Source organism: Xiphophorus maculatus, chromosome 16 (assembly GCF_002775205.1).
Source record: "Xiphophorus maculatus strain JP 163 A chromosome 16, X_maculatus-5.0-male, whole genome shotgun sequence".
Taxonomy (NCBI): domain Eukaryota; kingdom Metazoa; phylum Chordata; class Actinopteri; order Cyprinodontiformes; family Poeciliidae; genus Xiphophorus; species Xiphophorus maculatus.
In genome coordinates, this window is record NC_036458.1 from 15,618,645 (window position 1) to 15,634,196 (window position 15,552).

General features: G+C 37.6%; 2 protein-coding genes across 3 annotated transcripts; one reads left to right on the forward strand and one right to left on the reverse strand.

Moving 5' to 3' along the window:
• Nucleotides 1-272: 272 nt before the first annotated feature.
• On the forward strand, nucleotides 273-5,671 carry gtf2f1 (general transcription factor IIF subunit 1). 2 transcript variants are annotated; one of them, XM_023349607.1, is made up of 14 exons: nucleotides 273-384; nucleotides 805-871; nucleotides 1,078-1,124; nucleotides 1,288-1,360; nucleotides 1,495-1,688; nucleotides 1,916-2,086; nucleotides 2,201-2,406; nucleotides 2,507-2,657; nucleotides 3,597-3,652; nucleotides 3,781-3,912; nucleotides 3,993-4,072; nucleotides 4,307-4,448; nucleotides 4,578-4,716; nucleotides 4,882-5,671. In XM_023349607.1, the coding sequence occupies exons 2-14, from the start codon at nucleotides 860-862 to the stop codon at nucleotides 5,084-5,086; spliced, it is 1,608 nt and encodes a 535-aa protein (XP_023205375.1). In that variant the 5' UTR covers nucleotides 273-384; nucleotides 805-859; the 3' UTR covers nucleotides 5,087-5,671. The 2 variants fall into 2 exon arrangements, with proteins under 2 accessions (XP_023205375.1, XP_023205376.1); XM_023349608.1 differs by having other exon boundaries at nucleotides 3,993-4,063.
• A 442-nt stretch (nucleotides 5,672-6,113) lies between these two features.
• alkbh7 (alkB homolog 7) lies at nucleotides 6,114-8,364 on the reverse strand. The gene is made up of 4 exons (XM_005806337.2): nucleotides 7,992-8,364; nucleotides 6,850-7,023; nucleotides 6,648-6,772; nucleotides 6,114-6,555 (listed from the first exon to the last, which is right to left on the reverse strand). Exons 1-4 carry the CDS (start codon nucleotides 8,259-8,261, stop codon nucleotides 6,435-6,437), a joined length of 690 nt encoding a protein of 229 aa, XP_005806394.1. The 5' UTR covers nucleotides 8,262-8,364; the 3' UTR covers nucleotides 6,114-6,434.
• Between the last annotated feature and the right edge of the window lie 7,188 nt (nucleotides 8,365-15,552).

The window sequence follows — 15,552 nt, forward strand, 5'->3', positions numbered from 1 at the left end:
TTTCACCCTGGTTAAGAGAGGACGTTTTAGAAGCGATAAATTTGGTGAAGTTAATCTTCAGTTTATTGAGCAAATTGGTAAAAAGATTCCTGTCAATATAATTCCTGACATTTTCGTCGAATGACTGATTTAAAAGCACAAAATATTATTATATTATTATATAATATTAAATATTGACTTTTGGTTAACTTTGCAGCACTTACTGTCGACGCCGTGACGGGGTTTTACTTCGGAACCATTTGTGGCTAGTTGTTTCTAGTCGTCCTCATAAACGGAACACAATACACCTAGTTGATCGGCACAGTGTTGTACCACTTATCAACATGTTCAATTTAATGTCCTAAAGCTCTGTGTAACTCGAGTTATCTTTTGTTACAGGTATAGGTGAGTGAGTTGGAACCAAACTGATACTAATTACGGCAAAGTTAAGGGCAGTACGCAGCAAATAGCATCACAGTTTTGGTTAACCAGCAAGTGCTAATTGTGTTAGCATCTGTTGCTAACGGTGAAGCCTTTTTATTTTTTGCAGGGTCAGGGCTTATAGTATTTCATACTATTATTCATTTCTGCTGTATTGTTAAGTTTGATTTAATGTGGATTATAAAATTTGATAACATGCTAGTCATATAATAATTTTGCTTCTTTCGTAGCTTTAGAAACATTAAGCTTCAATTGGTATTTTTATACCAAATCATTTGGGTCAAGAAAAAGTTAGAGTAGTATTGAGACTCTTGTCTTATTTTCGTCTAGAAGTAACTATTCCATGCTCATATCACTGTTTTAAATTTTGCTTTTGTTATTTAGTGTATTGCATTGGACTGGATCAGCTCTTCATAAACCCAGCAGGAGATCACTGGCCATGACGTCACTGGTAAGTAGTGACTTTTCTTAGAAAACGCAAATTTACATTTCTTTTTCTTTGTAGGCACTTTGACATATGCAGTTCATTCTAAGAACATGTCACAACTCTTAAAGTCTAAATGAAAAACACTTGAACATATTTCGGCTTGCACAGCTCCTGAGTTACAGTATGGGCAATGACATGGTTTTAGATACATCCCTCCGTTTATTTTACAGGGTGGAAGCAGTTCCTCAACCACAGAGTACACTGTGAGAGTCCCCAAGTAAGTAACAAACACATGTAGTGAAAGCATGTATCTGTATAACTTGAGTTATCTTTTGGGGATAACTCGAGTAAGATTTACCTTAATCTAATAATGATTTTCTCTGACCCAGAGAAAAATGGAACTGACTATTGTTTTGTTTTCATCTCTATTTTTCCTATAGAAACACCACCAAAAAGTACAATATAATGGCTTTTAACGCAGGGGATAGAGTCAACTGCTCAAGCTGGACACAGGTGAGCTTTCATATCTCTGTAATTGAGTCATTTAAAAAAAAATCAAGAAACCAGAATATTAGAATGATGAGAAATTACAATATACCTCCAATGTGAGTTTGTAATGTTATGCTTCCCTTTCTGTTTCTTCCCAGGCACGTATGGAAAGAGACATGAGTGCTCGGCGAATATATGGGGAGGAGGAGACACCGGAGAGTGGCGCAGGTAGCGAGTTTGGCAAAAAACAGCGAGAGGAAGCTCGGCGAAAAAAGTTTGGAATTGTTACCCGAGAGTTCAAAGTGGAGGATCAGCCATGGATCTTGAAGGTCAATGGCAAAGCTGGCAAGAGGTTAGAAAACAGGTTACTCTTCTTTAAGATTTAAGAAGTTAAAATGCTTAGCAATTTTTTAAAGCGTCTTTTTTGTTCATCTTGATCTTGTCACAATGTATTTTTTCTAAAACATGTGAGATGCATTTCTGAACCAATTATGTATCCCTAGTGGAATTTTTCTAACATTTTATAGTTTTCAACCTGTTTTTTGTTTTACTTTTGTTTTTTAATTTTTTTTTTTTCAGGTTTAAGGGTATAAAGAAAGGTGGAGTTACAGAAAATGCATCCTACTACATTTTTACCCAGTGTCCAGATGGAGCTTTTGAAGCCTTTCCTGTTCATGGGTGGTATAACTTTACGCAGCAGGCAAAGCATCGAACGTTAACCGCTGAAGAAGCCGAAGAAGAGTGGGGCAGGTACGTGAATGAATGAATTGAAATCAAAAGTTAAAAGCATTTTTAAAAAGTACATAAATAAATGTATACTTGCATGAAAAACCATGTAAGTTGCATGTTTCTCTCCTTTTACAGGCGGAACAAGGTCGTAAACCACTTCAGCATTATGCTTCAGAGACGGCTTCGGGAGCAGGAGCGTGGTGATGACGATGAAGACGAGACAGAAAAGGGTGGGAAGAAGAAAAAGAAGGGGGGCCGTAAGGGTGGCGACCTTCTCATACACGACCTAGATGATGACCTTGAGATGAGCAGTGATGACAGTGACAGCAGCATGGGAGAAGGTAAGGAACACATTGTAAACCTTGATATTTATCCATATTCTGTTTGTTTAATCAGATTGTTGAACATGTTTTCTATTTTTTGGGCCCTCTCATGTAACAGATGGAGAAAGCAAGGCAAAGACGAAAAAAGCTACAGGGAAAGGGAAATCGAAGAAGAAGAAGCAAAAGAGCAACGATAAGGAAGCCCTTGAAGACAGCGATGATGGAGATTATGAGGGTCTGGAAGTGGATTATATGTCAGAGGAAAGCAGGTCAGATCACTAAGATTCCCTTTATTTACCATCCCAGCAGCAGTAGTCACAAACAAGACTCTCATGTCAGATGACACATTTCTGAGATCGCCTCCTGGTGGCTGAAAAAAGCACCAAGCCACTTTTAAATGTTTATTTGGCAAGATGACACATGGCACAACTACAGAACAGACAAGAAACCACCATTCTAGACTTCATGATAGCAAAATCTAAATAAAACTAGAAAATGTATACACAATACATCACGGATCTATTCTTATAGCAAAATCACAGCGATATACAATATGCATATCACAAAACACTGTCTAAACTCAAATTAATGTTAGTTATTGAATGAAGTGCCATGCATTTAGACTATTTATATCTCTAATATATTTGATGATAATGTAACAGAAAAAAATAGAAGGTAAGGGAAGTTATTCAGCAGCTGAAAAGCAGCTTTGTCAATATATTGTTGAGTTAGAAATTCCCAGTAGCTGGATGGACTAATTATTATCTGTGGTCTGTTTGCTTTAAATCTAAAGCAAAAAGAAGTTAATATTTTTTTTATTTGATTATTTCATGTCCTATATTACTTTCCAACTGGGATACTTGCATTTGCTTTCACTGCATCTTTGACTGTCTGTAAACTTACTGAGAGGAATCAGTCTCAAAATAAAAACTGCTCCCTAGTATTTTTTATTGAAAACACAGACAGGTTGGTCTCTTATTTTTAATTTAATTTCTGTTAGGTTTTTTTAATGTCCAAACAGAAATATAATTGCTCCCAGTTTATTTACGTTGCCATCACTAATTTTACATCAGCATATTAATACTGATAGGAGCCTTTTCCTTATTCTGAAGCACCACTGTCACAACCATCATTGGCTGTTGGGATGAAGTATTTTGAGTTTATTTTTTTAATAATTGTGTTAATGTGTTCTTTTTTCACCCCATCAGCTCAGACGAAGAGCCAACAAATGAAAAGCCAACCAAAGCAGAAGAGCACCCTAAAGGTAACAACTAATGATGGCGACAAAGTCACAAAAAGCCTCAGATAATGGATACAATTAATGCATTTGATAATTAAAACTGTGAATGGGAATTACATTTTTTTTTTTTACTAAAATAATTAAACATGTAGGAATCGATGAGGCATCTGAGAGTGAGGAAGATAGTGAAGAAGAGAAACAAAATGAAGAAGAGGCTAAAGAGGAGGAAGAAGAAGAGGAAGGGAAGAAAACCCCGGTCCAGATGGAAAAGAAGAAGAAAAAAGGTGAAATCCTGCAAGGATTTTTCTTCAAGGTTTTTGTAAGAGACGTAATGTTGAGTGACATTGTGTTGTTTGTGTTATAGACAGCAGTGGCGAATCAGACAGCTCTGACGACAGCGACATTGAAGGAGAGACCGCTTCTGCTTTGTTCATGGTAGCTAAAGTGTGTGTGGCAGAAAAACTGGTTATTAGTTTCCAAATCATTATCTACTGTTTGACTCATATACTTATATTGAATATTGACAGTAGTTCATTGACAGTGTGTAAGTGTTGCTGGAAGTATTTGGAGCTATTTTAAGTTTACAGATGTGAATGTGTGAATTGTTTTATATTTATACTATTGTTGCATGTTTACTTTTATTCTTATGAAATGTCTCTGTAACCTTTCTCCTCGCAGAAGAAGCGCACGCCTCCCAAGCGGCCTGGTGGACGCGGCTCTGCAGGCAGCTCCAGGACGGGTAGTCGTCCTGGGACCCCATCCATAGATTCCGCCTCCACCTCCAGTACACTGCGTGCTGCTGCCAGCAAACTAGAGCAAGGTGTGCACTTGTAAATCAGCAAAAATGTCCAATGTCCAAACAATATCTGCATTGAAATGAGACATATGACAGATATATGGATGTCTGTGTTAGTTTGCCAATGATGAATACTGATTGATTTGTCATCAGGGAAGAGACAAATTCAGACTGGAAGTACTGACTCACCAGCAGCCAAAAGGCTCAAGATGGAGCCCAGCAGTCAGAGCCCTGTCCCCTCTGGGAAGAGCACACCTCAACCCCCATCTGGCAAATCCACTCCAAGCTCAAGGTATGACCTACTTTTAACACACACAAAAAATTTATTTTTATGCCTGAAACAATGTCTAAAAATCACTGACCTAATGCTAAATATTAGGTACTAATGAATGAACTATTAATATTTAATCTTGGATACATTGAAACCGATCACAATTTACAAAAATTCTCCTCACAGTGACGTGCAGCTGACGGAGGAAGCTGTGCGCCGCTACCTGATCCGTAAGCCGATGACCACCAAAGACTTGCTGAAGAAGTTCCAGACAAAGCGCACAGGTCTGAGCAGCGAGCAGACGGTCAACGTGCTCGCTCAGATCCTGAAGCGTCTCAATCCAGAGCGCAAGATGGTCAATGACAAAATGCACTTCTACCTCACAGAGTAAGCAGCCAAACAGCGATAGGAATAACAAGAAAACAATAGTATAGAAGTGTTTTTTCCTGATCCCTGGGCAGAACGTGTAACAAATCTTGTTCTCGCTTACACATGCTGCACCAGCTCTTATCATCAGCTGTGTGAGGAGTAGATTTGCTAAAATATTTTTGTTGAACTTTGTTCATGTAGATGAGCCTGACCTCACAGTAATGTTTTAGTAAAAACGTTTTCAATTGCAAGAATTTGAAATTAGTCTATCCTTTTCTTTTTCTAAGTCAAGACTTTTATAATAAAATGTAAACTTGACTGGTTTGTCACTGTGATTTGTCCATACACGTTTTCATTTGATTGTGTTATATAACGTCAAATATTTCTACAATACTATATAAAAGAATTAAATGGATAGGAATGTATAAAATTAACAGTGATAAAAGTCTACAGCTAGCATTTAAGCATATCAGATGAATGTGGTGTTTTTACAGCTGCAAAATATCAGGAATGTTTGTAATTAAATGAGTATTTCTGGAAATTGTGATATTAGTTGTGTAAAATTTTATACAACTATGCTACAATAAAGATGGTTAGATGTACATAACAGAGCCTAAAACATCCCACGTAAATTCCTGAAGATGTTCACAGCAGTCCTGCGTGTTTTAGTTCACTTAAAGAGTCCACATATTGCAGGACAATAAAAACACAATTTGCATTTAATATACAAAATAAGGAAATTATGAGTGGCAACATGCTTTAATATTGTTCCTATTTGTAGAGGTCAAGTGTCTCTGCTCTGTACTGTGGTTACATTTTAACTTTAAATATTAGATTACAGTTTGTGTTATAGTAAAATTATTATAACATTTGATGTTATAGTAATTTTATTTTTGAAATATTGTCAAGCACTGGTGGCATTGTTCAGTTCTCAGCTTATAGTGCCCATATCATTCATATATATATATATATATATATATGTATATATATATTAGCTTCATATATATATGAAGCTAATTTATTCACCGTTCAACCAAGTTATTTAAAAAAATAATACACCTGGATTGAGGTCTTTCAACATTTATTGTTTTAAAACAATTAAATTTTGGAAGTCAATACTGAAACATTTTTAAACATTACTTTTAGATGGAGATTTGTTTCAATACTTCCAAAAGAGTGTCTGTATTATACAGAAAGAGAAAAACGCATCAGAATGATGGCATTATATAAATACAATCCAAAACCTTTCCATCAGTTTCATATCAACTTAATCAAAGCAGGTTCTTTTGGTTTTGATATCCCAATATAATCTGGTAAGAAGATTTTCTTTAAGCACTCTACATTATGCTCTTATTCTAACAGAGAGCGCGTTAGCCTGGAAGGTTACGACAGATAACGGAGATCCGGCGCTGCCGCGGCACCCTATGTCCGTTGAACACCGAGTCTTCATCTTTAAGGATCTCATGAGTGAAGTCATATCTGGCCTGTTCTCTGTGCAAATAGGACAAAAATAAATGAAAAACTGTCCTTTAAACTTGGTATGTTGATACACAGGCAATTTCTAATACAAAAGCCCATTGGACCTCAGTATGTAGAGGGAGCGACGAGTCAGCAGCAGATCCAGCCATTCATTTGGCTCATTCTCCTTTACTAAACGCATGATGCTGTCAGATAAAAGACTCAAACCAGCAATGGTGCTGCCACAAAACTGAAGACAAGAAGAGAAATAACTATTAAGATACCAGCTCATAACAAAACATCACAACAATGTGATCATAGAGGTACCTTGACGCTGTCGACGTGGGGTTTGATGTAGCCAGCTTTGTCCAAATCCAGAACGTGCACGGGCCCCAGAAGAGGAGCACCCTGAGGAAACGCTACAGACCGGACACGGTTCAGGATCTCTTCACACGGCGGAGCCCACCTCAGACGCTCCGTCTCTCTGTAGCCATGAATTGCCTGAACGTGTACAAGGTAGCACAGTGCAAATGAATTTACAGTAAGTATCGAATAAATACTTGCTCTTAAGTCATTTTAATACTTGATGCTATCCAACTGTATTGTTATATATTTCACTAGCAAATGGGCAGCAACAATAACAGCTGAGTAAAAATATATGGAGGATGCATGCAAGATTTCACAGAATATATTTTGAAAAAGTTGGGATATATATATACATATATATATGATTTTGCATAATATATTTTGAAAAAAGCACTGGAAAAATAGCTGACTCAGAACTGTATAAGCTTCTTCTAATGTAATGGATTGATGACATTAGAAGAAGCACTTATTTAGCCTATCAATTTCAACATTAATTTTGACCCACCAAAGACTTGTCTGCTTGCCACTTGGTTTTTGAGGGGATCAATTCAGTCTACTTGAATAAATAACTAAAAACATTTGATCAGCAACTTTAGAAAGTTCTAACCGCTGTATGAAGTTTTAAATTATGGAGTAATCAAATACAACCTCTGTATAAACTAAATGCCCACCCTGCAAACTAATTTAATTACATCCTGTACTATGGAAGAATCCTCCAGACTCACCAAGTTGCACAGTAAAATCCTGCATTAAAAAAATGCATGTGACTTGGTGATGGAGTGCCACTGAAGGGGCTAGTAAATAGGGGCGGCCATAGGTTTTGTTTCGCAATCCTTGCAAAGCTGTGTTACTCTCATCTGTGTTACTTGTGGAAGACCCTTTTCCTTCCACTCAATTTTTCAATAATATTGTCACTCTATGAACATTCAGCTTCTTTGACGATGAGCTTTTATGGCCAACCCTCAACGAAGTCTGCTTTTCAGTATCTGTAAGCCATAACTAAAATAAATGATTGAAACTCTGTGATTGATAAATCCATATATGTTTTGTTGTTTGTAGTAAATTACTGTCATGTCCCTGCAATCCCTGTAAGCACGTCTTACGTCGTCCCAGTGGTCGAACTCGTAGCGTTTCTTCCTGAGACCTGGCTCCAGCTCTTGCAGCAGGACAGCCTCCTCCTCCTCTGTGATGAAGCCCGGCCTCACCTCCACCTGAGAGCCCACAGTCCGCACCAGCTCCAGGCTTGACCCCACCATCACCTCATCTTGGAGAGATGACAGTCCACCGCTGCTTCTGGGGCTCGAACAGCACCGTCGGCAGAGGTAAACCGCTGGGTTTCGTGTGCGTTTCAGTGTCGTCAGCAACAATTTCATCCTCCCGCACTTGCTAAGTTAGCTAGTTTACCGCGAAGAACAGAACTGTTTACCTTCAGCTTAGTGTCGCTTGTCAGGCGGTCATGTGGGGCGCCATGATGGAGTCGCAATGTATTGTGGGGGATGTGGTCTTGCAGTAGAAAACCTACAATAACTGAAGGGCTGCTACATTTTGCCAAATAGAGGAAGCTGCTTCGAGGTTTTCAACGTGGATTTTATGCTCAAAATAAAAAAGGGGGGATGTGTAGTCAGCGCTATTTTTCAGCAGACAAATAGCTCTGCAATTCTGCGAGTTTGTATTTTATCGCCATGTTTTTTGATTTTAGGTGAGTATGCTCTGCTAAACCACACTCAAAACTTTTCAGTATTTGCTTCTCTTGTTTTGAGGCGTTCAAGAAATTGTACCAAATGTGAAAAGTGAACAGCGTTATAAAACCATTACGTCTTCCCCCACTTATGCTGTAGTTCTTCTCTATGAACACTGGAGGGCGACGAATACCGGTGACTAATTCATTTGGTTCTGTTTGAAAATAATGATTAGCTTCTTCAATAGAACTGAAAAAGCAGCAAGTCTACTTTGGAGGAAAATGTAAATTGACTACGAAAAAAGCCTGAATAATATGGTTACGTAAATGTGCTCATATTTTAATGTGGTTTCAAGATTCAGTCTTCAAGAGTTCACTTTTGTCATAATGTAATGAATCTGGAAACCTTAAAATAGTTTACCTATTTTTGTATAGTTTTCCTGAGATTTGCTCATAAATGTAACTATTGCAACAGTTTGTAGAGAGTTTACAAAGGATCAAAGTAATAATAATAAATAGTGTCCCAGTATTCACTTTCTTGGATGCTTAAAGCTTTTTCTTGCTTTCACAAATCAATCATAATCAATCAAATTAAGCTTATTGGCAAGACAATTTACAAAAAACAAAAAAGAGCCAAAACCAGCGTTAATGTTATATTGAAAACTGATTTGTACTAATTAATATTTAAATAATAATTTAAAAAATAAATTAAAAAAATTAAATTAAACACCAATGAGAGAGGTCACCAGGTCAGGATGACTACGCTGAAGAAGTTACAAGCTTCAGCAGCTGAGATGGGAGAGACATTGCATACAACTGTTGCCTGGGTTTTTCATCAGACAACAATTGAAGAAAACTAATATCAAGGCATGTGGGAGACTCCAAACTCCAGTGAAGAAAAAGCTATCTGTTCTGACAAGACTAAAATTAAGCTTTTGGGCCGTGAAACTAGCAGACATCAAACATTGCACATCCCACAAACACACCATGCCACTAGCAGCTTCACAGCATGATGCTGCTGGTGGTAGCAGTGTCATGCTGTGGGGGATGCTTTTTGGCAGCAGGCCCTGGAAGGCATGTGTAGATTACATACTTTTAATTAGTCGTCATAATTTTGTGTAATTATGTTTTTAGTAATTTTTTTGTCAAAAAAATTGGTGATCATGACTGATTTGTAACAGCAATAAAAGGTTAAAATCTCCAAGAGGTTAAATACTTTTTATATTGTATTTCATATGAGTGGAACAAGAATGCAAGCATTAAAAAGGAGACTGTTTTGACTAGACATATTAACATACTTAACACAAATAATGAACACAAATGACATAATACTACTCTATCCCTAATCTTCAAATTTTTGGTTTGAAGACAGTGATCTATCCCATAAATCTTATTAAGCGATAATTTTTTATTTTTTTTTCTCTTAAAAGCAGTATGGATGATGATAGTCGAAACAGATAATGGATCTCATTATGGAGGTCCAGTTGCCTTACTTACTCACCATAATAAAATACAATAACATATTTAGAATACATATATTGCTCTTTCATAATTGGACCAGATCTTGAAATATCCAAATGCTCCACAGCTTACAAGGATCATTAGTTACCCAACTGATCTTCTAGATTTCCACCAGTTGGCAAACCCTTCTCTTCCAACACAAACAGCCCCTTCCCAAGTAAAGGTAAAAGGTAAAGGTAATTTTACTTATATAGCACATTTTCAGCAACAAGACAATACAAAGTGCTCTACGGGATTTAAAAGGAAATACAAACAAAATAAAAAACCAAAGGAAAGAGCAAAAGAAGAAAAAGCTAATAATGTTGATCCAAAGTAAATAAATTAAATACTCCTATTCGGGGTTGGTAGATAAGTATAAGTAAATATCCTCTGGTCTAATTCCTTTTCTGGGTTGGAAGAATAGGAGTCTAAAAAGTAGTTGCCAAGGTAGTTTTTCTGGGTTCCAAGTTCTAATCCCTGTTCTGTGTTGCTAAATCAGTGTGAGTAAGTAAGTAAGTATCTTCTGGACTTCTGGGATGTTAGATGAGTATAAGTATTCTCTGGACTTTCTAAGTGTGCTCTATATTTGTAAAAGTAATGAGCACTCCACAGTTTCTAAGTAATAAAAACTAAATGTTCCTGTTCTGGAGGAATTTTTTCTGGAGACTAACTTTGTGCTAATTCCTTTTCCGGGTTGCAATAATATGAGTCTCCCTGCATCTAAATAGTGAGTACTCATCAGTTTCTAAAATATAATCTAAAAAGTGACTAATAAACTAGAGTCTCTTTATTCCAAATTTGTTCTAATTCCTTTTCTGGGTTAAAGAAGTATTACTTTTATTCAGCCGTGATGAATAATTTGGGTTCATGTGCCCAGTCTGTATTTAGAGCTGCTGTCCTACAGCTTCTCATCCAACACACCTCAATCAAATGACTGTCTCATCACCAGGCCTCTACAGAGCTGAATGTCTTGTCGATGAAAGAATTCAGTCATTTGGTTCAGGTGTGTTGGAGCGATATTTAGAAAAGCACTTTTGGCCCGCGCAGTAGCCATGGCGTTAATTTGCCTGTCCATCTGTTGTTTATGTGGTGTGGACCAAGCTTGCAGAGGTTTGCTTGGAAACCTGCCACTGGGTTGTGGAAGAGCGGGTTCAGCAGGGGCGGAGTGCTCTACATACATACAGCCATTGAATTATTCAGCTTTATGAATCATTGAGTCATGCCACTCCTTTCTAGGCCCTCGACTCAGAGCTGCAGCCTCTCATCCTCAGATTAGGTGAACGTCTGACAGGCAAAAAACAACAACAGAGAATTATGCAGATGGGTTTTACTTCCAGACTCAATGAATGGGTTGAAACCATTATATTCAGTGACATGACATTTTATGTTCTCAAATAAAGCCATTGAAAGTTGGTTCTCCTTTTTTTTTTAAAGAAAGTTATTAAAGGTTAATTAGGTTTTACATCAGGCCGAGCAGAAATGGCCCATTACTTTTTAACATTTGAATGCAGTCTGCTTCTTCTCAGTTTCAAGATTTCAAAGAGGAGTTAAAACATCACCTGAAGCTATCCCTACATCATTTTGGAAATATGCCATCAGTAGATACATTGTATTACTGAAAGGACTGGGTGCATTGTAATAAAGTAATTTACAATGCCATTATATAAGGATGAGGGCACTACCAGGAAAAGTGGAGTGAAGTGCAGTGTAGAGAAATGAAACCCATTTATTCCAGAGCCATAAAGAGGTATGGATACTGAGACAATAAACATCTCATCCACCCTACCTTTTTTCTGTATTCCAGTACGCACTGCCCAGGTATTAGTAAAATGCTTATCTTTTTTCTAAACAGCAACAGGGATTTTGGTGACAGTCTGCATTCTTTTTACACTCCAGTTATAACCCTTCATGTCACATTCGTTTTTCTCATCTACAAACACCTTAAATGAAACACACCCAGTTTACTATCAGCTATATTTTATTCCCTGTAACCTCGGATGCTCGTCAAAGGTTCTATAGCCTTAAAGTGAAAAAAAAAACACATCAGCATTGTGCGGCAAAACCTCACATCTCAATTTTTTGTTTAATTTATGTGAAAATCATTACTATTGATCACCCATCACATGTTTTGCTAACACATTTCTAATGGAAAGTTATCAAAAAAATGACGTTAAATTGTCCAAACAGTAAGAATTTACATTTAGAAACAATTTGCTGGTGCAACTTTTGAGATGCACGGTTTCTGTGTTAACAGTTATGATTTTTATGTATATAGAGGTATTAAAATCACATTTAAAAAGTTAAAATAAATTTTAAAAGATGAGATTATTGACCTCTTTAAATGATACATAAAGAATGCAGTACGTCTCTGTTAAACTAGCTTCTTTTATTCTTGTATTTTATTTGCGTTTTGTTCAAGGTACATGGATAGAATTTGAGTTTTACTGACCACTCAAAGCGCTTCACACTAGACATTCACCCATTCACTCTCACAAACACGCTCACATTTATACACCAGTACAGAGATCGGTATGCAACTTAGGCAAAATCCCTTGCTGAGGGGCACATGACAATTACGGATTGACTGTTAAATTGTTGAGGCATATATTTTTGTGTTTTGATATTGTTTGTGTGTTTTATACGGCGCCCGTCTGGTAACATGGGAGGAAAAAAGAAACTTGTGGCCACAATTTGTTATAATTAAGTCATTCCAATGAAATAAATAAGTTGTGCCCATAAAATATTAAGTCGTGCCCACAAATTGAACAAGTTGTTCCCACAAGTTATTAAGTCGTGGCTATAATTTTTGTCTCCCATATCACCAGACAGGCTCCATAGTTTTAAGGTCTTATTTGTAAAGACATCACAAATTATGTAGAAACTCATGGGGACTTATTATAAACAAATAACCAAATAGACGTGTGACAAGAAGAGGCTGGAATTGCACCTTCAACCTGAAAAACAACTACCATTGAGCGGCTGTGGCTTTATGGTTGTTGATACTTTTTTCATAATGTCACAATTTGTTTTTGTTGTTTTTTTTAATCTGTCCTCAGTTCATTACAGCTTTTTGCCTTTGACTTCAGTCAATAGGATCTATTCATCCATTATCTATACCCTCTTATCCTTGCAGGGTCACATGGGGGCTGGTGCCTGTCTCATTGGGTAAGAGGCAATGTACATCCTGGACAAGTCCCCAATCCATCGCAGGTCAGTTTCTGGTTATTCCTTTCATCCATTTCAGCATCCTTTGCATTGGTCATTTGTTATTTTAACCGTTTTTGGAGGTTGAAAACATAAACAATTATGCTTGGTCAAACTCAAAACCCAAAAAATTGATGTACTAAAACATCACAGAGCTGGATCAGTCTATTTAATTGGGTTGGCAAAGTAACCCAAATTTATAGTTATTTGTTTGACGGTTATGATGTTGCAGAGTCCAGACACTTAACTCCAACATGTCCACGAGTCTGTATCTGCATTTATATTCCATATTGCTGGATGCATATGTGACAGCAGTGGGATGAAGGATTGTGGGTTAAATTGGTTTGAGTGGTTGGCTTTGACTAGAGCACTTTCATTTATCATTCAGATAGGACAAAACACCAGAGGATAACAGAGGATTGATGATAACAAGAACATACCAGGAGGAACTGACAACAAAGTGGAAAAGCTGGTAGAGGTATCAGCATATAGGAGTGTAATTACTGGTATGGAAAACGGGTGATTCTAATTAACTAACAGGTTGCTGCTGTGGGAGAACTTAGAGGGTGGCACCAGAGGAGGGAGACAGAGAAAATGGCAGAATAACCACAAAAGGAAAACACTGGGATTTGGGAAAGTAAAGTAATAAAATGAACCTAGTAAATAGAAAACTCAAAACCAAAGACTACAAATCACAAGAGAAATGTTGGATTACGATTAAAGGACTGAACTGAACAAAACGACAAAACAAAACACTAGCATCTACGAGAATACAAAACAAATAAAAAATCACATGGAACTCAAAACTTTCTTATTGTCACAAATATTGAATGTTTTGTACCCAGAGGTTTTAAGAAGCTAGAGTGGTTTTGCAGTGATCCATTTCTGAAATGGAGGAATTTGCATATAAAGTGATGAACATTGTGTGCCTTATGGTAGGACTGGTGTTTAATTTGAATGGTTTTGAAAGTCATGCCATCAACTTTACATTACACTTGTACTTACATAACTAGGTCAAAGCTAGACTGATTTTGAAATGTATTTTCAGAAAAAGAGTTTCATACTTTTTATTTAGTTTCACTTCAACCACATAAAATAAACCAGTCTAGTTAGTACTGACTTTTTGCTGCTGTCCTTGGTGCTGAAATATATTGATTGGGTCTGAGTTGTTCTATCTATCTGTCTGTCTGTCTGTCTGTCTGTCTGTCTGTCTGTCTGTCTGTCTGTCTGTCTGTCTGTCTGTCTGTCTGTCTGTCTGTCTATCTATCTATCTATCTATCTATCTATCTATCTTGTCTTTTTCTGTCCTTGCGGTGGGGTCAGCCTCCCCTCACAATCAAAAGCCTCTCTAAGTGGACACGAGGCAAAACGATCCTTTTCCTGACATATCGAATGGCCGTTTAAGGTCGCGCTATTATCGATTGGTACTCGCGCTTGCAAGCTATTCCCTCCCCCAGGTGAATCTGTCCAATAGGTGAGAAGAGCTGATTCTCCGGGTCACCCTTAAATCTGGATATGCAACATCACTTCCCATTCACACAGGCAACCATGCGCGCGCGCAAACACACACGCGGCTATTTGTGGAGTCAATCAATTAGGTCTCGTAATACATTTTTGCCCTGTAATGAAGAAGAAGAAAAAGAAGAAGGATTATGATGATGATGATGATGATGATGATGATGATGATGATGTGAGGTCCAGCCTTTCTCTCCGCTGACGCTTCACGTAACGTGGCAACAGCCCTTTAAAGAAGGTGTACAATGAGACAAGTGACATCACTCTTTATATCCAATTCTTTATCCAGAAGATTGATGCCAAAAAGAAAAAAAGTCAGCTTTAACAAAAAGTTAGATTTTTTAAAAAGATGTTAGTGTTATTATCCATTTCACGCTCCCCTGAGTTACATCTGAAAACATTTGCAGAGTACTGCGGCTTTAGCGCAGAGCATGTGCTTGCTGGTCACACCTTGGAACGAGCACCAATGTTTTGGTGGTGGGATGAAAAAAAGTAGCCTCGAGCAGAGGAGAGAGTGAGGGAAGAAGATCCTCGATTCACTTTCAGGGAGGGAGGGGAGAGAAGTGAGCTCTCTTCGTCCATTAATTTCTAAACGTCTGTTGCTAAGAATAGCCTCTCCCCTCCACCTTCCCTAACAAACACATGCAGACTTGCGCGCTCGCACTGTGACGCGCAGCTTTTTTTCCCCTTCTTCTTCTTCGTCTTCTTTCTGTTAGACGCTCCCGTGTGCGCGCAGTCATTGTCAGCTCGGGTTGCAGCTGTGTCTT

Bases quoted from the DNA above. Each gene is read 5' to 3' on its own strand.
- gtf2f1 (XM_023349607.1), top strand. The intron at 2,407-2,506 runs GTAAGGAACACA...CTCATGTAACAG, and splicing joins TGACAGCAGCATGGGAGAAG to ATGGAGAAAGCAAGGCAAAG. The intron at 4,717-4,881 runs GTATGACCTACT...TTCTCCTCACAG, and splicing joins AAATCCACTCCAAGCTCAAG to TGACGTGCAGCTGACGGAGG.
- alkbh7 (XM_005806337.2), bottom strand. From the start codon at position 8,261: ATGAAATTGTTGCTGACGACACTGAAACGCACACGAAACCCAGCGGTT. The intron at 6,773-6,849 runs GTACCTCTATGA...TCTTGTCTTCAG, and splicing joins CCCACGTCGACAGCGTCAAG to TTTTGTGGCAGCACCATTGC. The intron at 6,556-6,647 runs GTCCAATGGGCT...CTATTTGCACAG, and splicing joins CGCTCCCTCTACATACTGAG to AGAACAGGCCAGATATGACT.